Source organism: Arctopsyche grandis, chromosome 3, assembly GCF_051622035.1.
Source record: "Arctopsyche grandis isolate Sample6627 chromosome 3, ASM5162203v2, whole genome shotgun sequence".
Classification (NCBI taxonomy): Eukaryota; Metazoa; Arthropoda; class Insecta; order Trichoptera; family Hydropsychidae; genus Arctopsyche; species Arctopsyche grandis.
Window position 1 is genome coordinate 37,696,777 of NC_135357.1, and position 24,008 is coordinate 37,720,784.

Consider the following 24,008-nt stretch of genomic DNA (forward strand, 5'->3'; position numbering starts at 1 on the left):
ACGAGTTACGTGATTCGTTACAGGAACCATACAGCTGGTGTCATATTTTACTAAAATCGCAATACCTCGGATATTGATCACAACCATTTTGTTGTAATTAATTCATTAAAATAATTGAATACACTTTTTAATGCATTTGTGGCCGGTTCAAAATGCAAAATCTTATTATTTAACACCTTTTCAACAATCACAGGCTCAACGCTTCGAGATATATGAATACTACTCTTCAAATAATTTAGAAAATATAAAAAGTAATTTAGAACCTTTTGATATACTGGCAACTGTCATCGCAGTTTGTCTGTCTAGTGTTCAAGCATATTGTTAATTTAAATTTCACGTTTTTCCGATTGTCTTTATTATCCTAATTTTTACAAGGCTCGTTATTAGCTTTTAAATTATCATGATTGGTAATACTTTCATCTTCGAAATTATGTAGAAATATGTTGTATTTAAAATAAAGAAAAAATGGACGCTAAAAAGCGAATATGAAGCTTGTAATAAAACTAAGAGCTATGGAATCGAAGTTGTAATAGTATATGCCAACTATTAGTCTCCAATTTTGTTGAACTAAAATCCACTAATTGTATATTTAATCAAGATCACAAACTTTTCAATGATACGGACATATGAAAAGCACGTATTCGGATGCTATTGCAAAAAACGGACTAATTCCGACGGCGTCGGAACTACTTCATTAAATTGATTTGAACGTGAAATTCATACACACTATTGAAGAGTATTCAAAGGTAAGTGGAGTCAGGTCGAGGTACAAGAAAACACGCAGGCAGGTTCCAAGTCTTTATTGCTGCTCGTCCGGTGGAGGTCAGGATCCGAATGCCACCGATCGAGAGCGTACCGTTCTTATATCATAGAGCGCTCAGCGCATACACGTTTATGACACGTCAACAAGTACAGTCATTGGTCAAGGAGTCGGGTGTAGCCATTGGCCACAACGCCCGACTCCACCATTGGTCGGCGTCACCATGACGTCACCGGTCCACGGGGCGTCTCCCTATGCAACGCTACACAACCCCCCTCTTAAGAGAGATCGTCCCGATCGACCCACCAATTTACACCTTAATTTACACATTAATTTACACATTAATTTACACATTAATTTACACATTAATTTACAATTACAAAACAGCTACATACAATTACAGTCAATATTCGACGGCCTTATACCTTGCGAGTCTATCCAGGTGCACCACCATTAATCGGTTTGAGCCGTCGAATTCCCTGCGTATCCTATATACTACGTCACTAAGTTTAGTCACTATGGTGTACGGTCCTTCCCACAACGATTGCAGCTTTGGTGAAAGCCCTGGAGTCTTGGCAGGGTTGTACAGCCATACTCGGTCACCTGTTTCGTACGCCGGTTCGGTTCTGCGGACGTCGTATCGCGTCTTCATACGGCTATTCTGCATCCGGAGGTGGGCTCTGGCGAACCGATGTACCTTGGCCATGCCTTCGGTCAACTTCGTGGTATATCGGTGTGGATCTTGAGGTTCGCTGTCTGGTGGAGGGCCCCCATATAGTAGGTCCGCCGGCATGCGCAGTTCTCGTCCGTACATCATGGCTGCTGGTGATGCTCCTGTCGCATCGTGTTGGGCCGCTCTATATGCCATGAGGAAGTGCGGAACCAGCGTGTCCCAGTCGTCCTGCTCGTCGTTGACGAACTTCGTCAAGTGCGCCCGCATGGTTCGATTGAGTCGCTCGACCATTCCATCGGACTGAGGTCGGTATGGTGTTGTTCTCGTTTTGTGTACGCCCAGCCGGTCCAGTGCCTGACGGAACAACTTCGACTCGAAGTTTCGTCCCTGGTCAGAGTGCAGCTCGTTCGGGACGCCTAGCCGCGTGAACACTTGTTCTACCAGGGCGTCTGCTACGGTCTCTGCCTCCTGGTTCGGTAGTGGAATCGCTTCCGGCCACTTCGTGAAGTAGTCCATGGCCACCAGTATGTATCGGTTTCCTCGTTCGGTGGCCGGGAGTGGACCCAGAATGTCGACTGCCATTCGTTGTAGTGGCGTCCCCGAAAGGTACGGTTGAAGTGCCCCGCGATTCCTTCGGTGTGGTCCGTTGTGGGCCCCGCACTGTGCGCATCGTTCGCACCACTGGGTGACGTCGATTCGACACGTCGGCCAGTAATATTTTTGGCGCACGTTTCGGTACGTTTTATTGATACCGAAGTGGCCCCCCGTGGGCGCGTTGTGCATCTCCCACATGATTTCGGGTATCTTCTCAGTCGGCACCACCAGCTGCTTTGTGTGACGTGTTCCCGCGGTGTTCTCCCATCTCCGGTACAGCTTACCGCCTTCCACCTCCAATGCGTCCCATTGGGTCCACAGTATTTTCAGTTCCTGCTCCTCAGCAGATACTGTTTCCCACGGTGGTCTCGTTCCGGCGTTCTTCCACTCGACGATTTTGTCGATCGTCGAGTTTGTCATCTCGTTGGGCAAGATCCCTACGAGGGCTACTCGTGCTTCCGGTTCTGCGGGTTCTACTGGTTCCGTTCGGGCCGAGTCGTTTTCTTGATCGGTTGTCTCTGCGCGTGAGCATTTGGGACACTCTTCCGTACACGGCCTTCGCGATAGTGCGTCCGCGTTCCCGTGCTTTATCCCCGGTCGATGAATGATGGTCACGTTGTACTGGCCCAGAATTTCCAGCCACCTCGCCAACTGGCCCTCCGGTCTTTTGAAGTTCTTCAGCCACGTTAACGCTGAGTGGTCGGTTCGTAACGTGAACTTCGAGCCCGATAGGTAGTGGTGGAAGTGTTGAATGGCTTTAATTGCCGCCAATAGTTCTTTTCGGGTCACGCAATAGTTTTGTTCGGGTTTGTTCATTGTCCGGCTGAAATACCCGATCACTTTCTCCACCCCCCCTTGAACTTGAGACAAAACTGCACCGATGCTATGTTGACTGGCGTCGGTGTCCAACACATATCGCTCTCCCGGCTGGGGATACGACATAATTGGCGTGGTAGTCAGCGCTACTTTCAACTTTTCGAACGCTTGTTCGCACGTCGGTGTCCACTTGAACTCGCGCCCTTTTTCCGTTAGCTGATGGAGTGGTTTCGCGATCTCGGCGAAATTGCGCACAAATTTTCGGTAGTACGTGGCCAGTCCCAGGAAGCTGCGCATTTGGGTTTGTGTTTTCGGAGTCGTCCAGTCCCGCACGGTTTGGACTTTCTTCGGATCTGTCGAAATTCCTTCGGCTGACACTCGGTGTCCCAGAAATTCGACCTCGCGGCAGCACAATCGACACTTGTCTGCATTCAATTTAAGGCCGGCTGCCTGTATCCGTTCGAACACATTGTTTAAATGCACCAAGTGTTCGTCGTAAGTTTTGCTGTGCACGATAATGTCGTCTAGATACACGAGGACATTGCTTATGTCACCGACCACTTTTGTCATTAACCGTACGAACGTCGCTGGCGCGTTACACAACCCGAATGGCATCACTTTGAACTGAAACAGACCGAACTCTGTTACGAACGCTGTCTTCTCGCGGTCTTCTGGGGCGACCGGTACCTGCCAGAATCCGCTCTGCAGATCCAGTGTGCTGAAGTAGCTCGCTCCGTTCAACTGGTCGAAAGTGTCGTCGATCCTCGGGATGGGGTGTGAGTCTATTTTGGTGACGGTGTTCAGTTTCCGGTAGTCCACGCACATCCTTAGCGACCCGTCCTTTTTGGCGACCGGAACTACCGGTGACGCCCACGGCCCGTGCCCCGGTTCTATCGCGCCCTGCTTCAGTAAGTCGTCGATCATAGCGCGTACTTCCTCTTTCCGTGCTAGCGGTATCCTTCTCGGCGGCTGTTTCATCGGCTTCGCGTCTCCCACGTCGATGGTGTGGACCGCCTTGGTGGTCCTTCCTTGGTCCTTCTCGTCCCGGGCGAACGCTTTCCGATTTTCCCGAATCATGGTCTCGAGGCGCCGTTTCTCTTCTGGCATAATATCGGCCCTCTCGAGTAACGCCGTGATCTTCGGGTGGGGTACTTCCCCGCGGATGCTCTTGACAGCAGGAGCATTTTTCTTGCCTTTCTCGCGTTGCACGCCCCTGATGATACACTTCTCCTCTCCGCCCAACTCGAACGTAGCTCGGACATGTCTCAGTGCGTCCAGTCCCAACAATATGGGATCCTGGATATCCGCCACCGCTACGTTCCACGGAAACTTTTCGCCCTGCAGATTAAGGGTCACCCGTATCCATCGGTGGATCTTGATGGTTTGGCCCGCCGCTTGCCGCGCTCTGCTGTAATGGCCCTTCACGACGGTGTAATCTTTAGGAGAGATCTTCGCGAACAGTTCCGGGTTGATCACCGTGATGCACGCCCCGGTGTCCCCCACCATTCGACACGGCACGCCTCCGATCTCTCCTTTCACGACAAACGAGCCGGCCGTGCCGCTGCCGTCCAGTTTGTTCACTCCGGGTGTTTTGCGTGCACCGGTGATCGGTCTGACCCGTAACAGGCCGATCACTGCTCGTTTCCCGAAGCCGCCTCCACCTCGTCGTCTTCATCCTCGTCGTTCGTTGGCTCCAGCTTCCGGACCCTCTTCTTGCGGCACAACCGGCTAATGTGTCCCGTTTGTCCGCAGTTCCAACACGTTGGAGTGGTAGTGGCTGGTCGCGCTGTCTGGTCCGATGACACCCATCGTGGGGGTCGCACGGCCGGTCGAGATGGTCTGAACGCTCCCGCGTCGGGACGTACCGTTCTCGACGTTGGTTGTGCCGACCGTTGTTCCTTCGCTTCGAAGATGACGGCTTGTCGTGTTGCGTCGGCTCTGGTTATCACGTCCGCTGTAGTCGGGGTGATCCGGAGCGCGCCAAGTTTGGCCCGTAGACTGGGGTACGTGAAGGAGTTCGCCGCTATGCACACGGTCATGCGTTCGACTGCTTCGGCGTTCGTGTGGACGCCCTCCAGCATGTCTTCGCAGAGGGCTCGTATCGCGTCTACGTGGTCCGCGGCTGGTTCTTCCGCACTCCATCTTCTCTGTTCCGCTGCCGCATGGCATGCAATCGGTGTGCCCTGTCGTCTGAAGCGTTGGGCCAGCTCTTCCGTCAAGTCATCGTAGCTCAGCGTCGATGGCAGCTGACTGGCGAAAATGGCGGCCGCACCTCGGAGTTGGCAGCACAGTCGGTCCTCCAGGTTCGTCGTCTCCTTGTTCAGCCGTGCAGCAAACTCGAAGTGGTTGAGGAAGTCCTTCCACCGTTCAGTACCGTCGAACGTGGTGTAGTCGTACCGGTGGGAATGTTGCCGCACCCCGTACGTGTCTCGCTGTGTGGTCCGCCTGTCCTCGTAACATACCTCTGATCTCCTCGGTGGTTCTGGATGTACGTCGGCTTTCGGCTGCGTTGGTGTCGCAGACTTCTCCCAGGACTGCAAAAACGTGGCGAAGGTGTTTTGCAGGGACTGGACCTGCTCTTGGCAGCTCGCCATTCCCTGGCTTAGCTCCTTGTAGCTCGGCTCCGGTGTCCTTGGCACCCGGCTCCTCGACACCCGGCTCCTCTGCTCCTCCCGTCTCCGTCCTCCGTTGCTCAGCTCCCCAGGGCTTTGTTCTCGATTCGGCTCCATTTCTTCCGGCAGCGATGAAGACCCCGAATCCGCACCTTTGTGGCTCCTTGTCTCAACCATGTAGATCCCACTTCTGACACCAGTGAAGAGTATTCAAAGGTAAGTGGAGTCAGGTCGAGGTACAAGAAAACACGCAGGCAGGTTCCAAGTCTTTATTGCTGCTCGTCCGGTGGAGGTCAGGATCCGAATGCCACCGATCGAGAGCGTACCGTTCTTATATCATAGAGCGCTCAGCGCATACACGTTTATGACACGTCAACAAGTACAGTCATTGGTCAAGGAGTCGGGTGTAGCCATTGGCCACAACGCCCGACTCCACCATTGGTCGGCGTCACCATGACGTCACCGGTCCACGGGGCGTCTCCCTATGCAACGCTACACTATGAACGTACATACTTACTGATTAATTTTTATTATTTCATACGTTGATGATCGATCCCTGCCCAGCTAAAAACATCATACGCATTATGTGATGAATATGCCGGGCCATGACAAAGAATCTATTTTTTACTCGATACTGTAGACCATGAGACTTTGTATGGCCGTTCAGATTAGAAAATCGCGACTGAAAACTATATTCGTAAATCATGAGAAATAAATCCGAAATATATTGTTTGTGGCCCTGAAAAGGGCCGTTTTGTTTAATAGTAGGTCAGTAGATATCTAGGCGCGTTCTCCGCGGATACGTCTAGCCAATTGGATGTCTTTGGGCATAATGGTGACGCGCTTGGCGTGGATGGCACACAGGTTGGTGTCTTCGAAGAGACCGACGAGGTAAGCCTCGCTAGCTTCCTGGAGGGCCATAACGGCAGAGCTCTGGAAACGCAGGTCGGTCTTGAAGTCCTGGGCGATCTCACGAACCAGGCGCTGGAAAGGCAGCTTGCGGATGAGGAGTTCAGTGCTCTTCTGGTAGCGACGGATCTCTCGGAGCGCGACAGTTCCGGGCCGATAACGATGGGGCTTCTTCACTCCTCCGGTGGCGGGCGCACTCTTGCGAGCGGCTTTCGTGGCCAGTTGTTTGCGGGGAGCCTTTCCTCCGGTGGATTTACGGGCAGTCTGCTTGGTACGGGCCATTGTCAAGTGTGCTGAGGAACGTCTTGTCCGAACGAAAGACGAACGTCGAATGCGGCCCCGGCCGCATTGCACAAATATTTATAACATATGCAAGTGCTGCGATTGGTCAGTTTGGGCGGCAAACGCTACCACCTGGTGCGTTTTTACAGTAGCTCTCAAACTGAGAAGACCCATTATGCAGTATTTTTTTGCATTCAATAATAAAAAATATTTATATTTTAACAATATAAACAAAATATAACACCGCTTATATATTAAATTTTACGTTTTATGTCCTAGATGTTACAATTAAACTATTTTTTTCGATTCGTATTAACCCATTGAATGCTGAGCAACGCCGATTGGCGTTTTTCCAACAAGTCCATAAGCTTGAAATATACGCCGATAGGCTTTGTTTTTTGAGTATATAAAAAACAATCTGATAAGAAATAAAAATGACCACTAACACGAAAGCCATGTGAAACGTAAAGGAGTAAGTAAAAAATAAATAAGAATACTTAGCGCTGAAAGCCTTTCCAGGTAGTATTAAACGGGAGCAGGTAAATTGGTCGAATGCAATACACCTAAATCAATTCACCTAATGCAATTCCACTAATGACGCTTTAACCGAAAATCTATTGACCGAATGGTAAATTCGTCTAATATCTTTATATCGAAAAACAAATTCACCTTAGTTCGAATTTCAAACCAGCAGTAGCCGAGTTTCAAACCAATAGTAGTAAATTTTATTATTTAGTAATTTTTCGACGCGATATCAACAGATGGCGTAGTAACATAGACAGATAAATGTTATAACATTTCTTTGCAAATAGTCCTTAAACTCTATATACACCATATTGCGCCCGACAGAAGATTTAAAAAGGATTTCCCACCTAATGGCGAGTGAACTAAATTAAGGACATTGAAAAAATTAATTGCTTTTGTAGCTTTGTATTACCTTTTGCTATATATACTATACTATATTATATAGCAACCATACATATTTACAATAAAATTTATGATAAAATAAAGTAATAAAACGGAATAAAATAAAAAGGAATCAAAAAAGATATACAGATTTTTTTTATTGTACATATATTAAAATTGGCTTTCCAATCATCAATATTAAAAGAAGGTGAGAAGAAAACGCATGTATAATAGACAGACTAGTACAATTTCCACGATTGATACAATATCCATAATAAATAATTAATAATTTTAAATATACGTAATAAATATAAATTATGATGAATACATAACAAATATAAATCAGTTAGTAATTTATACTACATATGTATTGTAGATTGCAAAACACAATGAAATATAAACAATAATAACAAGACAAGAAACATGCAATACAATAAATAATTTATTTATCAAGTTACAGAAATTAACCAATTTATAATAAACATTTTCATGTAATAAAAACTCATGGGTGGTATTACAGATGGGCAACACACATATATGTATGTATTACTGTCGCAAATTCTCTTCAATATATGAATAATCAATATGTAAAACAACTAACGTTAAAGAAAATTGACTATTGTATCAAGTCATGTATGTAATAAAAATACTCCTGTGTGAAGCTATAGAAGTTTTTTACAAAAAATTTGGTACGTACATATATAAACGAAAAGACTTTTGCTAATTTCAATGACCATCTCTTCTCCACCGATCATGGTATTTGCTTGTTCTATTAGCGACACCACACAGACCCAAAGTAAATAATGATTTCAATCAATAACTGTAGCTTGTGACATGTCTAATTGTTTCGCACAAAATGTAATGCTTATCAGCTCATTCACACAGCGATAAATAAAATTTAACATTGGAAAGAGTTTAAAAATTTGAAGCCACATATTTTTTTGAATTCCTTTTTTAGTTCAGAATTTAATATCACATTTATAATTGGGTTTCAAGCGTGCAGCTAGGATTTTAAACGTACATTAAATCCAAATTTCAGTTATAAATATACTAGAACGAAAAATTTAAAAATAACATGGTATAAGTAATATTTATCAATAAATTATGGAATTCAGCATTTTTAATCTTGACATATTCTCTAAAGCAAATTGCCTCCCTGCGACGATAACTGTGAACGAAACAGCTCCCATATCAAATTTTGCTAACACAAATTTGATACTGTTCCATTAGTTGTGGCATAAATCTACTAACAACAAATTTATTTGTTGTTAGCATATTCTCGGCTCGATGAGTAGGGCAAACGGATCCTCAGTAGTTTCCACAGTTATTCCATCCCTTTCCTCTTCAGAAATAGTTTTCCAATGTCTAAAAAAAAATCATTACCTTATTTGATCCCATGTTATCAAAACTTAATAAATAAAATAAGTAGGGTGAAATTGATTATATTGAGTAATGAAATGTTTCGTGCTTTTCTAGGATAATGTGATTGCAATTGCGAAATATAACTTCACTTAAATCATATGTGTAATTCATATTAATGGTTGTGGTTGGTGAGAACAACTGCAGGAAAGTTTTGCTAGTGTTTAATTATTACATTAAATAAAATAGTGAATTTGGCATTTTTCTGAAGTACAATATTCTAAATGAATTATTACTGGTATGAATTCTTTTATATTTTATTCCGTATGTGTTCCAATTTAAATAAAATAAAATAAAATTAAAATTGTTGAATAAAAAATGATCAGTAGATCAGTAGCTATTAAAATATATATAAGATGTATTGTGAACATAATTTAGTAATAATAAAAAGCATTTAAAAATCAAAATCAAAATAAAATAAAATATAAAAATATATTTATTTTCCATTTGATCGGCAAACAGTCGCAAATAAAATACCTAGAAAGCATTGAAAGCGGCATTCTTTATATATGCCGAAAATCGCTTCACAGAAAATTCGATTTGATTCGAGAAAGCCACAGAAAATTCGATTTCCATACAACTGTATTATGAAATTAACAAGTCTGAAAACTGTTTTACTGACATTGTTTTATTGGTCTGTAAATACTTCGGGATATTTTTTTTAAGTATTGAACACTGATTAAAAATATTCAGAAAGTTTCATTCAATAATTTTATTGCACTGTATTGTATTGCAGATTTTCGAGAACTATTAAAGTGCATTTTTTTAGTATTAACATTAAATTTGTACGAATGTTTTTAAAAGGTTCTCACAGTCTTTGTACTATATCGCTCCAAGACAAAGCGCGGGGTCCGTATTTGATGTTTCAAAATATGCATAGGTATGTACTTCTTGGAAGGTTTTGTAGAATTGAACGACAAAATTGTTTACAATTTCTCATAATAGAAGAAATCTTTCTAAATGCGTTCGTTCCTGCCAGATGTTGGAATATATGTGATTGTTATCTGAATGACTCCCAAACAATTAACGTTTTCGTGTTTATTAATATTTATCATAATTATTGTGTATTCAAAATTTTTCAAAAGACTATTTCTTTCAATTTTAAAAATGTTACTGTGTACTTTTTATTCCCATTATTTAAATAATTAATATATATTTACTTTTTCTTTATCATAATTTTCAAATTCAGTCTTCTAAAATTTAAGACTAATTGTCGCCGGAAGATAAAGAGTGATTTATATTTTATAGTTTGTTTCCGTTCGATTTCTTGTTTGAAAATAGATTTGAAATGTTGTTCAGTAAAACTCAAAGATTGTTAATGATAACAATGCCAGCTGTTCTCTAGAGTAAGTATCAAATGAAACAAAATGTTTCCACAAATCTTTGACTTTTTCTAGTGTTCGGGTGAAAAGTATATATCTATGTATATAAGAAAAAGATTAACAGAGTACATATGTATAGTAAAAGTGTATTTACCAGTTGTAATATATTCTGATTAGTCACTATATGTTTCATCTATCCCATATATAATAGTTATTTCATATGACAATGGGTTTAAAATATGACTTATCGGAATTAGTCGATATGTAAAATGGTAAGTGTTCATAGTATGACATTTCTTCACTGAATTCCGTTTCTTCTATCTACTTAATGAAATTGATTTAAAGAACCTAGGCTTTCAATGAATGTAACACAGTATTGCTTATCACTTAATAAAACGGCACTTGACTTGCAATTCGAATCGGCATGACACTATCAACTATTAGTTTAATGTGACTATCCAATAGTTTCGAAAAAATCAATTAGTCGCAGCATTTTTGAGATTTGTATGTAATAAAAGACTCGTTTCTGGTTTATAAAACTTATTGATTATTTGTTATTTATGTAATATTAATTGAAGGACTTCATTTTTTCGATAAGAGTAGACATTTAATTAATAAGTCCAAAAAATAGTGTAAGTTCGAGCGTACAAGTTAATACAAGTTATAGATATAAAATTTCAGTTCGATACACGGTCTAGGATATATAATAATTCAAAGAAAAATAATGCTACTTCCGGCAGATTTGAAAATGAAAAAAAAAATTAAAATTTTATTAGCGCAACGATTAAAATTTTTAATACGCAGTAAAAAGTTTCAGTGTTTCAAAGATATTTAATGGTGTTTGAATTATCACTAAAATACACAGCCAAACACGCACATTTTTTAAAAACAATAAATACGTGCCAGTGATCGACTTCATCTATTAATAAAATATAAATTTTAAAATACAACTTAATATATTATTTTGTTTTAAATAATCTTGAAATTATCAATGCTAAAGTGCCATCTATCCTTCAACGTAAAACAACCTTCATTCGACCAATTTGTATTTCGATAAACTGAGGTAAGGTAAGTATGAAATTAGGTATGGTCGTCGTTCGGTATGTTGATATTCGACCTACTCGCTTAGGTATACTCGAATTCGGCGAATTGCATTAGGCGAATTTACAGTGAATCCCTTGGCACATATGTGGATTGTGAGCATTACATTTTAACAACAATTAAGAAGATGCAACTAGTTTTGGAAAAACACATTCATCAATAGATTTCTTTTGTTTATTTTATATTGTTGCAAGATATATTAGAGAGTGAAATAAATCACCACTCAATATTTATTTTGAGTGGTGATTTTGGGTTTTTGTACCTGCTTTCAGTGGTGTCACCCTAATGGTTTCCATGGGTTTCCAGAAACCCGTTGTTAAAAATTAAAAGTTTCCGGAAACTCGTTAGAAATTTTAAAATTCATATAATTTTGTCAAAAATTATACAAATCTTGTTTTGGACGGTTACAAATTCGAAAAGGTCACAGTCGATTACATAGCAGGTTAAGAGAAAAGACCTTTTTTGAAATATATATATATATATATATATATATATATATATATATATATAAATTGAAAAAAATTTGGAAACCCGTTGTTCCAAAATTGAGGTGACACCACTGCCTGCTTTCTATTGGATTTCTAAATAATTTTAGATGCAAATGTTGGCGAAATTTTCAGCATGGCGGGCTTTCAACAGAAAAGACATCAGCACTCAAAGGGTTACGCGTCCCGATTACGATTATTTTTCACCATCGTATTGGCGGTATTGATTTGAATATCTATTGCTGATAAAACCGCGAAAAAGGGCAAAGTCTCAAAACTATCGGAAGAATGTAGGATATAATTATCTATGTAAATAGCTAAAATTATATAAATAAATAATATACATATCTTGTCAAACCAATGAGCGAAGTGAAATATATAAGAGGTTTGTAAAAACAAAATTTATATATGTTTGTAAATAATAAATCAATAAGTTGAAAACGTTGAGAAACACTGATATTGACAACGTGTTTGAAAACTAGTGAAATCCCGATTGATTTTTATTATATCTTATAATTATAATTTTGATTAATCATGAATAAAGTGTAATAAATATTACTATTCCCTGTCGCAAGTTTCTTTTAAGAAAATCATCGTATGCATTTATTGGGAAAATTGGTGATAATGAGAGACTGCCACCGAAAGTATAAATACGGGCGTTTTAGTGTCGAGACTCGCCGCCAAAAAGGCCCCTGGCCCTGACGGAATCTCCAACAAAGCTCTAAAAGAACTCCCTCAAAAAGCCATCGCTGCACTCACAGCTATACTAAATGCCACCAACAGAATCTGCTATTTTCCGAGTCAATGGAAACTCGCTAATGTCATTCTCATCAGAAAACCCTACTCGAACCCCTCCCTCGCAACAAGTTACCGACCAATCAGCTTGCTATCCTCACTGAGTAAGATCCTGGAACGGATCCTAATCTCAAATCTCAACAGCGAAATCGCAAAAATTGACCTTCTTCCCAAAACACAATTTGGTTTTAGACCCCAACATTCTGCCGTTCACCAGATTCACAGAGTTGTTAAAACCGTTATAGACGGCTTCGACCACAACATGTCTACTGGAGCAATCTTCCTAGACATTTCCAAAGCTTTCGATAAAGTCTGGCACTCTGGCCTCCTTTACAAAATGATTGCTGCCAACATCACCCCCCACTCAATACGATCCATCGCATCCTTCCTAAGAGAAAGGAGATTTCAGGTCAAACTCAAGGACCGCATTTCAACTCAGCGAGGCATCTCCGCTGGCGTACCCCAAGGCTCCATCCTCGGCCCCACGCTATTCAACCTTTACACACACGACATACCCACTCCTACACATAGGTACACAAACATCGCACAGTACGCCGATGACACGGCCATCTTAGCGAGCTCCGTCGGCCCCAAGGGAGTCTCACTCGCCCTCCAGAAGTACTCGGACCAACTGGTAGCGTGGTACGATAAATGGCTGATGAAAATCAACCCGGATAAAAGTCAGGCAATATTCTTCTCCAGACGCAAAAAACGGTGCAAACCAGCCAAGCCAGTCATTATAAACGACCAACCAGTCAACTGGACCACGTCTACCCGCTACCTGGGGGTAATAATCGACCGCAAATTAACCTGGAGACCCCACATCACTAACGCGGTGCGCAGAGCTAGGGCAGTTGCGTCAAAGCTTTACCCACTATGCAAACCCAACAGCAAGCTCTCGCTTAAAAACAAGTGCTTGCTGTTTAAATCTATCATCCGCCCACAAATCACGTACGCGAGCCCCGTGTGGGCTCACACTACCATCTCCAACACATCCATACTCAAACTACAGACAGCTCAAAACAAATTCTTGCGTGCCGCGGGCAACTACGACTGGTACACAAGAAACACTATAATTCACAATGACCTAAACATTGACCACCTTGACAAACACGTACACAAACTTGCCGTGAACTACTTCAAGTCTCTCGGCAAGATAGACAACCCTCTGATAAATTCCCTCAGTGAGACCAAACTCACGATCAATCAAAGGCCCATCGACATCTTGAAGATGGGTATAGGCTAAACTAGGATAGATAGAATTAATCTGTAAATATATATTATGACAACAGTAACCATAAGTTAAGTTAACCAAACCACTAACATAATACTATAGCCTCTAATAATAAAACTAACCATACTAACCGTAACAGTATCCCATAGTTAATGCACTAACCTATGCTTAGTGTTCTAGCCATTCAAAACAGCAATGCGAGCAGCCGCCAGCCCGCACCACAACATCACCGCGAATCGGATCCCATATAATTCGCTAGATCGATAGGCATGGAGTAAACTCCATGGAACTATCTATAAAAATATTACCCACTACTCGAGACTCATTCGCTCGCCGGAGTTCGTCCTGTTCGGACGTCTGTCTAGCTCTCACTCTCGTTCCACCAACACTTCACAGATTCAGGATGACCGGTCGCGGAAAGGGAGGAAAGGGATTGGGAAAAGGGGGCGCTAAGCGTCACAGGAAGGTGTTGCGAGACAACATCCAGGGCATCACCAAACCTGCCATCAGACGTCTCGCTCGTCGTGGAGGAGTCAAGCGTATCTCGGGTCTGATCTACGAGGAGACCAGAGGCGTCCTCAAGGTGTTCCTGGAAAACGTGATCAGGGATGCCGTCACCTACACCGAGCACGCCAAGCGCAAGACCGTCACTGCCATGGACGTGGTCTACGCCCTCAAGAGACAAGGACGCACCCTCTACGGATTCGGCGGTTAAACAAACAAATCAATTGACATCGACAACAACAACGGCCCTTTTCAGGGCCACCAAACCATTTACAAAGTTTTCGGTTCTAGACTTTCATCTGAGCTACACATATGATATTTACATTACAGATTACGCTTAATAAAATTTATCAAGCTACTACCTTGCGTACATTTACCCTATAAGGCTTATAGTATAACCGATATATCGGTAAATACATTTATTTCATTAGGATTATGATGGCCTTGTCTGTGAATGAACAACTCATTTTAGCATATTTTTTCGTTGTGTATGTGTTTATACGTCCTTCGCATCTATTTATATTCTAAAATTGTCCTGATACTTGGCGAATTATGCGATGAAGTTTCGTGTACTTAAGTTATGTCATATGAAAGGATCGAAGAATTTCGACAAAATGACAAACCCTGCATCATACATACATACATACATGTGTTTGTAGGTGGGTTGAGAAATGAACAGATAATATAAACGTTGAATTTTTCTTATTTTCCTGGATTTAAATCCCCCATTGAACGAATATTTACATTAGTAAATAGCATGTTGGCCAATTAAAGACATTTATTAACCCTTTGTGTGTCGAGTTATTTTCTGTTGAAAGCCCGCCACGCTAAAAATTTCGCCAACATTTACAACTAGAATTATTTAGAAATCCAACAGAAAGCAGGTATAAAAATTGTAGCTAATCCACAAACAAAACCCTAGATATCTACCTTAGATACGTACCGTTGAAGATTTCGAGTTTTGTAAAGATTTGGTTAGAATCCAATATATCAACAATATAAAATAAACAAAAAAAGTCTATTAATGAATGTATTTTTCCAAAACTAGTTCCATCCTCATTGTTTTTAAAATGAAATGCTCACAATCTAAATATCAAGCCACAATCTAAAGTACTCAACAGATAAGGCTTTCCACCGGGAAATTCTGCTATGGTTATAAATTCAGAAATTCCAGTGTAAAACTGTCTTTATAAACATTGGCATGGATTACACGACCTGTGTTCAATGCATTTTTTTTCAATGCTTAACGGATAGTATTCTTATTTATTTTATATATAAAAATAGAAAATACAACGTTTATTAGCATTTTTCCGGCTATATTGCAAAATAAAATTGATCCACGTATGTATGTAGAGTACAAATTGAGATGTAACCCAATATAACTAACTATATTGGATGTTTTCCGCAATCTCATATCATTTATTAAATGGTATAGCAGTGATTTAGGATTTCCAAGTTCAAAATTAAATAACACAGAAATTCATTACAAAGCATGTTTTTGATAATTATGGAAGGACACGGATTAATTTTAAACATTTAAAATCTGCACGCCATTTGAATCATCCTGTTTTAAAGTAAAAGTAAGGTCAAATCGATGTCATTAATCGGAAATTTTTTTTTAAGAATCTTTCGAATTTTCAATAATAATATTTTGGTTTATAATTTATATATATAAGCACTAAGAATTAATAAATGATATTTTTAGATAAAGGAAAAGATTGAAGGCGTCAATTGATAATAAAGATTATAGATCGTTCTGTGTATTACGATTGTTTGTTTCAATATCATCTAATTCATTTATTAACATACTAATGTATTAAAGATGACTTTAATATTGTTATTAAAATGTTTAAGAATAATATTCGACATTGATTACAGATGTAAACTATTAAAATACATTAATATTTCATTTTTAACGACGCTCCACGTGATGGTGCGGACTCATTTTTAAATTGAATTTGTCATTGCTCGTGTGCTAACGTGAATTATATAAAGAATTTTAGTATTTTAAGGCGATATAATCATAATTTACAATTGATGTTTTAAATACATCGATTAATTTAAATACTTTTTTAGAAAATTGGCAATTTTGGGACTAAGCGAAGCAGAAATGATAATTTGTATTGTCGAGTATCGAAGACTGAAGTGACTGTTCTGTGTGTTACGATTGGTGGTTTCAATTTCATCTCATTACTTTATTACGTTAATTATACACTTGAAATAGCTTTTGGACATTTATCTAAATATTTAAGAACGATATTAGACAGTAAAAACAGTTGTAAACATTTAAATTGTGTATTTATTCCACATTTAATGACACTCCGCGTGACGATGCGGATGCATTCTGAAATTGAATCAGTCATTGATTTCAAGCTGATGCGAATTGAACAACAGATTTTAGCTTTTTACGAAGATAAAACCCTTATAAACGATTGCCGTTTTCAACGCAACGATTAAATTGCGCAGTTTTTTAAGAAAACCTAGATTTTGGGACAAGGCGAAGCAGAAATGAGAACGATTTGATGAAGAATCTGAACAGGGCGAACGCGTAAGTTCGGCGAGCTCCGTCGAGCGCTCAATGCCCCGATCGTGCAACGATGAAATTCGCTCGCGTCTCGACTCGAAACGCTCGTTCTCAAACTCTCTCTTCAATCCTCAAACTGGGAAGAACTAATATGGCAGACACCGCATCTCCAGTCGCAGCCTCTCCTCTACCGACGACTCCGGCCAAGAAGTCCAAAGTCGCAGCCGTCAAGAAGCCTCAGAAGAAGCCCACTCATCCCAAGACCTCGGAAATGGTCAACAACGCTATCTCGGATCTCAAGGAAAGGGGTGGATCCTCACTCCAGGCCATCAAGAAGTTCATTTCGGCCAACTACAAGGTGGACGCCGACAAACTGGCTCCTTTCATCAGAAAGTACCTGAAGGGCGCGGTCGACTCTGGCACTCTGGTTCGCACCAAAGGCAAAGGCGCTGCTGGAAGTTTCAAACTGGAGGCCAAAGCGAAGGGCGCCCCCGCCGCTAAGAAGACCAAAGCCGCCCCCAAGAAAGTCGCAGCCGCCGCTAAGAGCCCCGCCAAGGCAGCCGGACGCGTGCAGAAGCGCAAACCCGCCGCAGCTAAGAAAACTACAGCCGCTGCAGTCAAGCCCAAGAAAGCCGCTGCCAAGAAAACGACTGCCGCCGCTTCTCCGGCTAAGAAGGCCGCCAAGTCTAAAACCCCCACTAAGGCCAAGACCACCACGAAGCCCCCGACAAAGAAGCCCAAAGCGCCCAAACCCAAGAAGGCCGGAGTCGCCGCCAAGAGCAAGGCCATCAAGAGGACGGCCGCTAAGAAGTAATCTCGCAGCATTACGACGACCATCGCCTATTGACGTAAAACTCAATTTAAAAAGCCCTTTTCAGGGCTACCAAACTCTTTTACATAAAGTTGGTTAATATTTTGACATCATCAAAAAGCAACGTTTTTTTGGAATTTGTCCGTGGTATATGTGCATATGCATTCACGGGGGAGTTTGTTTCATTTTCCATTTTAACACCAATAAAAAGGATTCAAATATGTTATGTGCGACGTAGCACGTTTGACGTTAACAGTCTTTATTAGTAGCAGTATTACAATAATTTAGGTGTAACTTCTTGAATGTGGAATCGCGAATTTTATTCATTTCAATTTCATGTTTACCTAGTACCAAGCCGATGACACGTACAGAAAAGGAATTGATGTTTCGCAGGAGACCCTTGAAATTGAAGTAAAAGGTGTTCGATGAAATGCGAAGTGCTTTTAAGTAATAGCTAAAATAATTGTGGTGATTTATGATCGTGTTGATCACAATATATAAATTAGGTGGCAAACTGCAAAAAAGAATCATTGTACACTTAAAATAAGTGAAGCTAAAAGGAGGTATGTAAAAAAAGGTAACAGCACAGGGGATGCAAAAAAGGTAGAATTATGAGAAGCGGTCATAAAACTACTTGAAGAATGATTGAAAACGTAAAAGTTTGTAAAAAAACGCATTAGGACTGAGTAGGCATTGATATTTGAAAATAGCAGGTACGAAAAAATATAGCACAACAAAAAAAGTAGGTAGTCGGGACTGCTAATCGCTAGTTGTTAAGCCATTAGAATAAAAGGATGATTACACCACAAAGTGCAGTAAAAAATTACCAATATGCAAATGATGAAACTGTTCATTTTAAACCAAATTTTTATTTGTAAAGAGCATTGGTGGCCCTGAAAAGGGCCTTTTGATTTTCTTCAACGTTAGAACGTTGGCGTCTACTTGGAGCTGGTGTACTTGGTGACGGCTTTGGTGCCTTCAGAGACGGCGTGCTTGGCCAACTCTCCTGGAAGCAGGAGACGGACTGCGGTCTGAATTTCCCGAGAAGTGATGGTGGAGCGCTTGTTGTAGTGGGCGAGACGAGAAGCCTCGGCTGCGATGCGTTCGAAGATGTCGTTGACGAAGCTGTTCATGATGCTCATCGCCTTCGACGAGATGCCGGTGTCGGGGTGCACCTGCTTCAACACCTTGTAGATGTAGATGGCGTAACTCTCCTTCCTCCTGCGCTTGTTCTTCTTCTTTCCATCCCCCTTGGAGATATTCTTCTGGGCTTTGCCTCCAGATTTCTTCGCGGCTTTTCCACTCCCCTTGGGTGGCATCGTGTATCGCAGTGATCCAAAGGGACGCTATCGATACGAGAGAACGCTTCAGAATGAATTTCAAACTGCTAAAATTTGCTATTCATTACTTCGCCCCTCCGCGTCGACGGCAGATGTGTCTGTATTGCACAAACGCGTGTACGTTGCGGTCGTGTTGATAAATACACGCGGATCCAAATTTTTGTCATTCGCTCGCCGTCTCTCGCACCGTGCGCTAGTCCGCACCGTGCTCGCATTCACTCCGTCGCTACACACAACTCCAACTCGTCATGTCCGGCCGTGGAAAAGGAGGCAAGGTGAAGGGAAAGGCAAAGTCGCGCTCCAGCCGAGCTGGTCTGCAGTTCCCCGTGGGCAGGATCCATCGTCTGCTGAGGAAAGGCAATTACGCGGAGCGCGTGGGAGCCGGAGCCCCCGTCTACTTGGCCGCCGTCATGGAATATTTGGCCGCTGAAGTCCTCGAGTTGGCCGGAAACGCCGCTCGCGACAACAAGAAGACCAGAATCATCCCCCGCCATCTCCAACTGGCCATCCGCAACGACGAGGAGTTGAACAAATTGCTCTCCGGAGTGACCATCGCTCAAGGAGGCGTCCTGCCCAACATCCAAGCTGTCTTGTTGCCCAAGAAAACCGAAAAGAAAGCGTAAACGTCCCATCAATCAGAAACAATAAGGCCCTTTTCAGGGCCACCACTTATATTCTCGGTTGTACTGATGTACGATTATGCTGTAATGTGTTTTAGATGATTAATTCAGATCGAGCACTAATTCGAATTATTGAGTTGGTCGAGCCGTTTTAGCGTTTGCATTGTTGCACTTTCACAAATGACCATTAACGCGAAAGTTTCACTGCGACCGGACTGATAATTTCGGATTTTAGCGAATATTAATACAAAATAATCATTACGGCCTTGGACCTAACCAGTCCGTATCGTCTTTTTTACGAATATAATGTCGATGACTTATGCAAGCGATTGAAAATAAGTAGGCAGTTCGTTCTTAGAAATCGTCGAAGGTTAGATTGCTAGCGAGTGAATATTTATGTAATTACTACATATCGAGACAGTTCGATCACTAGTAATCGTGCCCGACTAGTACTACATAAATAATTACATGTGTACGAATTAGCCAATAAAATATTTGGGTGAAAATTTTAATATTTGAAAGTTTATTTATAAGTATACACGTGTCATATTATTTTATTATGTTATGCTATAAACTCGTCTTTGTACAAGTCCGCGCTTTGGAAATCGCTGGTATAGAGGACAGTGGCGTCGCTAGTAGGGTTGGTGTCACCTGGTGCAGTATGTGTGTGTGTGTGTCGTCGTCTCTGTGTGTTCAGCTCGCTCTGGAGCACGTGCTGGAACAGGGCGGGGTGGGGAATTAGACAAGTCAGCTCGGGTTATCCTCGTTTATTGACGAATAGAATGGCGAGCCGGGGAGTTTGCCGGCGCCTGTGCCCCTCTATGGCGGGGGCTGTGGATGAGTACGCTGGCTGCAGCTGGTCACTGGTCAGGCAAGGTAGACCAGCTACGCCAGTACCGTCTCGGCCGGCGGATGGCGGGCGTCTCGTCCGGCGGATGGCGGGCGTCTAGTTTGACAGATGAGCGCGCCTCGTAAAAATGAGTGCGCGCCCGTAAGAGCCCAAAACACGGCCATGTGGGTTTGTTGGCTCGGACAGTATGTCAACCCCAAACCCAAACAAAACATTACGAAGAAAATAATATCTTATTATAACAACACTTTTATCTTTCGATGACGGTAGAATTGCAATGAGCAAATAAACAAATAAAATTTTATGTAATTTTCACTTTAAAAAATAATTTTTTTTATTCCAAAATATGCAAAAAAGCTATATATTGTAACGTTACATAGAGAGACGCCCCGTAGACCGGTGACGTCATGGTGACGCCGACCAATGGTGGAGTCGGGCGTTGCGGCCAATGGCTGCACCAGACTCCTTGACCAATGATAATACGTGTATGCGCTGAGCGCTCTATGAAATAAGAATGGTTCGCTCTCGATCGAGGGCATTCGGATCCTGACCTCCACCGGACGAGCAGCAATAAAGACTTGGAACCTGCCTGCGTGTTTTCTTGTACCTCGACCTGACTCCACTTACCTCTGAATACTCTTCAATATAATTAAAATTATTAGAAATATTACCAAAATTTGGGATGCATGCATGTAGTCTTTGACAATAAACGTAGTAATCACGTAGGAAAATATAGAAAAAGGGTACAAATCGTAAAAATTCAACACGAAATTTGGAGTATAAACTTTTAATACTAGTGCGTCTTATGAATAATTTTAAGAACATCTTTACGACTTGTTTTTGTTTAAAAACCTTTTGCGCTCCTAAATCCAAAACGCCCGCATATTCTTGCGGCATAGTAGTTACGCGTCTGGATGAGAGTAAAGATATTGAAATGGCAATGGGCGCGTCACGTAAGTATGTAGAAGAACAGACTGTAAAAGGGTACATGGAAGGCCACAGGGGAGACGGGTGGACGAATTCAGAGAAACAAGTGGAATGAGGCGGACGAGATAAATGGAAGCTTGTTATAGGGAGGCCTTCGCCTAACAGTGGTGGATGGTGAATGATGATGATGATGTATTTTTCATTTAGTGTCATCCTCCACACCTGCCAAATATGTAGTCGACAATATACGAATTGGGAATATTGGTGTTGCGAAACAAGTGGCGTTCGAAAAGAAATGTGTGAAAGGAGGTGTGGCGGAAAGCGGCCGTGACGTGCGTGTTTGCGGTGAAATTTGGCCAAAAGACGAGGAAAGCGGGCCGCGTCTGTCGCCTGTCGCCTGTCGCCTGTCGCCTGGCGGTCGCGTCTCTCCAAGCTCAGAGCTCGTCTGCGCGCCCCCGCCGGCCGCTCCGCCCCACCTCACCCCACCTCACCTCACCTCACCACATCCAGGTCTGTCACACCACAACCGCTTTTTGGTTATGTTTCGCTGACGTCACGCCAGCCTTTTTGACAGCTTACCTCGTCAAAGTTGGTTCGCTTCGAATGATGTTTGAAAATGAAAATGTTTTTGATGTTTTCCAGGAAATGTCTTCCGAGCAAGTGACGTCCGTGGAGGATGCGGGCCGCGTGTACGGCGGCTGCGAGGGGCCCGACGCCATGTACGTCAAACTGATCTCATCGGACGGCCACGAGTTCATCGTCAAACGGGAACACGCTCTCACCTCTGGCACGATTAAGGCTATGCTCAGCGGACCTGGACAATTTGCAGAGAACGAGGCAAACGAAGTCAATTTTAGGGAAATACCGTAAGTACGCCACCCACCGTCGATCTGGCAAACTCTGAAACACTTACCATTATGTGAGTTCTGATTGTGAAATTTGTTGCAGGTCACACGTATTGCAAAAAGTCTGCATGTATTTCACGTACAAAGTCCGCTACACAAACAGCTCCACCGAAATACCAGAGTTTCCAATCGCGCCTGAAATTGCACTGGAGCTCCTCATGGCGGCAAACTTTCTGGATTGTTAAAGCGACGAGCACCGTTCGACTCAACGCACCCATCCCACATCTAATACAAAACTACGGGTACCCTTGAGAGTTGTCAACTATTTCGTTCGGGCGGCCGGCCTAGCTATCGTCGTTTCAAATATCCAATATACTAATTATGATTATAATAATTAGACCCGATATCAAGGATCGAAGCTGTGACGCACTGAATCGTTCACCGTTATTATTTTTATTTACATAATTGTGTGAAATGTAATTGTGCACTCTTGTGGGTACCCCTTCCCCCACATCAATTAATTATTCAAAAAGAAGGATCGCCGAATTGTCCTTAGTTTTTAACCAAATTGTCGTCGATGTACCCGTAAATAAATTGTTACATAAATTATATGCATATATATATATATTTAATTTAAATTGTTTTCTTTATATTATGTACTGTACGTAGCAAAAAAAAACAAAAAAAAAAAAACAACCATATTATACCTACATATAATTTAAACTTTTCACACTTACTAGATAATTTTAATTCTTAAGCCATTTCCAGCACTAACCTAAGATGTTAAAAGGAATCGTTTCTTTTTTAGGGCTTCTTTGAAATTTTTCATTTTTATACGCCAGCAAAGGGGGTGAATGAATATGCTTAAATATATATATATATATATATATATATATATATATTATACATATTGTGTGTGTTCACACTCAATTCGTGAAATTGTCCATTTCCTGGGGGAAAATACTGCTTAATTCGTGAATCACTTTTTCATGTGAATTGAATATCATGCTTCACGAATTGAGCAAAGCAGATAGTAGCGCCGCCTCCTGTGACTATTTTCGGAACTAACTGGCTATTTATTTACTCCATAAAAAATAAATCGGCACACATGGTGCTATATATATGTATATTTCCATTTGCATACATTTACACACATTCGTTAGTCAAAAAAGAAAAGTACACAACGATAGTCTTTTGTAAGAATAATTGGTTTTGACGTTTTCTTGAGATGAGCAATTTTACGAATCAGGTGTGTGTGTTTTTTGAATGTGTTTACTTTATTTTCTTTCAACTTGGATAAAATGAATATATTTTTTTATCATTATTTATTTTTGTGAGTGTACGCAATTACAAATTTCGTATCACATATCAATATGAAAAGACGTACATATAATTGCAGTTGTCGCTTCACACGTTTGCCATTAGTGTCCTTGCCGTGCATATTATTAGCGCAATTCATGAGCAATAATGTGGAAATGAGCCTTTTTTAGCAGCCCACGTGTCCTAGTTGAAATTCGTAAAAATATATACATACGTTCATACTTACATATATATATAATATATAGGTAAATCTATATACATATAATACGCCTCTAAAATAAATAAAAAATGTATTTATTACACATAAACAATGAATAAAAACCTCTGGGTGATCAACATCAGTGTTTTCATTCACATTA

General features: G+C 41.5%; 7 protein-coding genes across 7 annotated transcripts in view; 5 read left to right on the top strand and 2 right to left on the bottom strand.

Moving 5' to 3' along the window:
- LOC143909360 (uncharacterized) overlaps positions 1–24,008 on the top strand; it is a 62,373-nt gene that overhangs the window by 10,698 nt on the left and 27,667 nt on the right. Inside the window, exon 2 of the mRNA XM_077427304.1 lies at positions 1,164–5,691. Within this exon, the coding sequence (XP_077283430.1) occupies positions 4,575–5,072 (498 nt within the window). The 5' untranslated portion in view covers positions 1,164–4,574 and the 3' untranslated portion in view covers positions 5,073–5,691. The remainder of the gene's footprint in view (positions 1–1,163; positions 5,692–24,008) is intronic.
- On the bottom strand, positions 6,235–6,646 carry LOC143909365 (histone H3). The gene has a single exon (XM_077427310.1). The coding sequence runs from the start codon at positions 6,644–6,646 to the stop codon at positions 6,236–6,238; it is 411 nt and encodes a 136-aa protein (XP_077283436.1). The 3' UTR covers position 6,235.
- LOC143909405 (histone H4) lies at positions 14,312–14,642 on the top strand. The gene has a single exon (XM_077427376.1). It carries the CDS (start codon positions 14,312–14,314, stop codon positions 14,621–14,623), a length of 312 nt encoding a protein of 103 aa, XP_077283502.1. The 3' UTR covers positions 14,624–14,642.
- On the top strand, positions 17,088–17,750 carry LOC143909263 (histone H1-like). The gene has a single exon (XM_077427170.1). The coding sequence runs from the start codon at positions 17,088–17,090 to the stop codon at positions 17,748–17,750; it is 663 nt and encodes a 220-aa protein (XP_077283296.1).
- On the bottom strand, positions 18,684–19,066 carry LOC143908938 (histone H2B-like). The gene has a single exon (XM_077426800.1). The coding sequence runs from the start codon at positions 19,064–19,066 to the stop codon at positions 18,686–18,688; it is 381 nt and encodes a 126-aa protein (XP_077282926.1). The 3' UTR covers positions 18,684–18,685.
- On the top strand, positions 19,323–19,710 carry LOC143908939 (histone H2A-like). The gene has a single exon (XM_077426801.1). The coding sequence runs from the start codon at positions 19,336–19,338 to the stop codon at positions 19,708–19,710; it is 375 nt and encodes a 124-aa protein (XP_077282927.1). The 5' UTR covers positions 19,323–19,335.
- Positions 21,827–22,999, top strand: EloC (transcription elongation factor elongin C). The gene is made up of 3 exons (XM_077446664.1): positions 21,827–21,994; positions 22,127–22,350; positions 22,433–22,999. The coding sequence occupies exons 2-3, from the start codon at positions 22,130–22,132 to the stop codon at positions 22,572–22,574; spliced, it is 363 nt and encodes a 120-aa protein (XP_077302790.1). The 5' UTR covers positions 21,827–21,994; positions 22,127–22,129; the 3' UTR covers positions 22,575–22,999.

Bases quoted from the DNA above. Each gene is read 5' to 3' on its own strand.
- LOC143908938 (XM_077426800.1), bottom strand. From the start codon at position 19,066: ATGCCACCCAAGGGGAGTGGAAAAGCCGCGAAGAAATCTGGAGGCAAA.
- LOC143908939 (XM_077426801.1), top strand. From the start codon at position 19,336: ATGTCCGGCCGTGGAAAAGGAGGCAAGGTGAAGGGAAAGGCAAAGTCG.
- EloC (XM_077446664.1), top strand. From the start codon at position 22,130: ATGTCTTCCGAGCAAGTGACGTCCGTGGAGGATGCGGGCCGCGTGTAC. The intron at 22,351-22,432 runs GTAAGTACGCCA...AATTTGTTGCAG, and splicing joins GTCAATTTTAGGGAAATACC to GTCACACGTATTGCAAAAAG.
- LOC143909365 (XM_077427310.1), bottom strand. From the start codon at position 6,646: ATGGCCCGTACCAAGCAGACTGCCCGTAAATCCACCGGAGGAAAGGCT.
- LOC143909405 (XM_077427376.1), top strand. From the start codon at position 14,312: ATGACCGGTCGCGGAAAGGGAGGAAAGGGATTGGGAAAAGGGGGCGCT.
- LOC143909263 (XM_077427170.1), top strand. From the start codon at position 17,088: ATGGCAGACACCGCATCTCCAGTCGCAGCCTCTCCTCTACCGACGACT.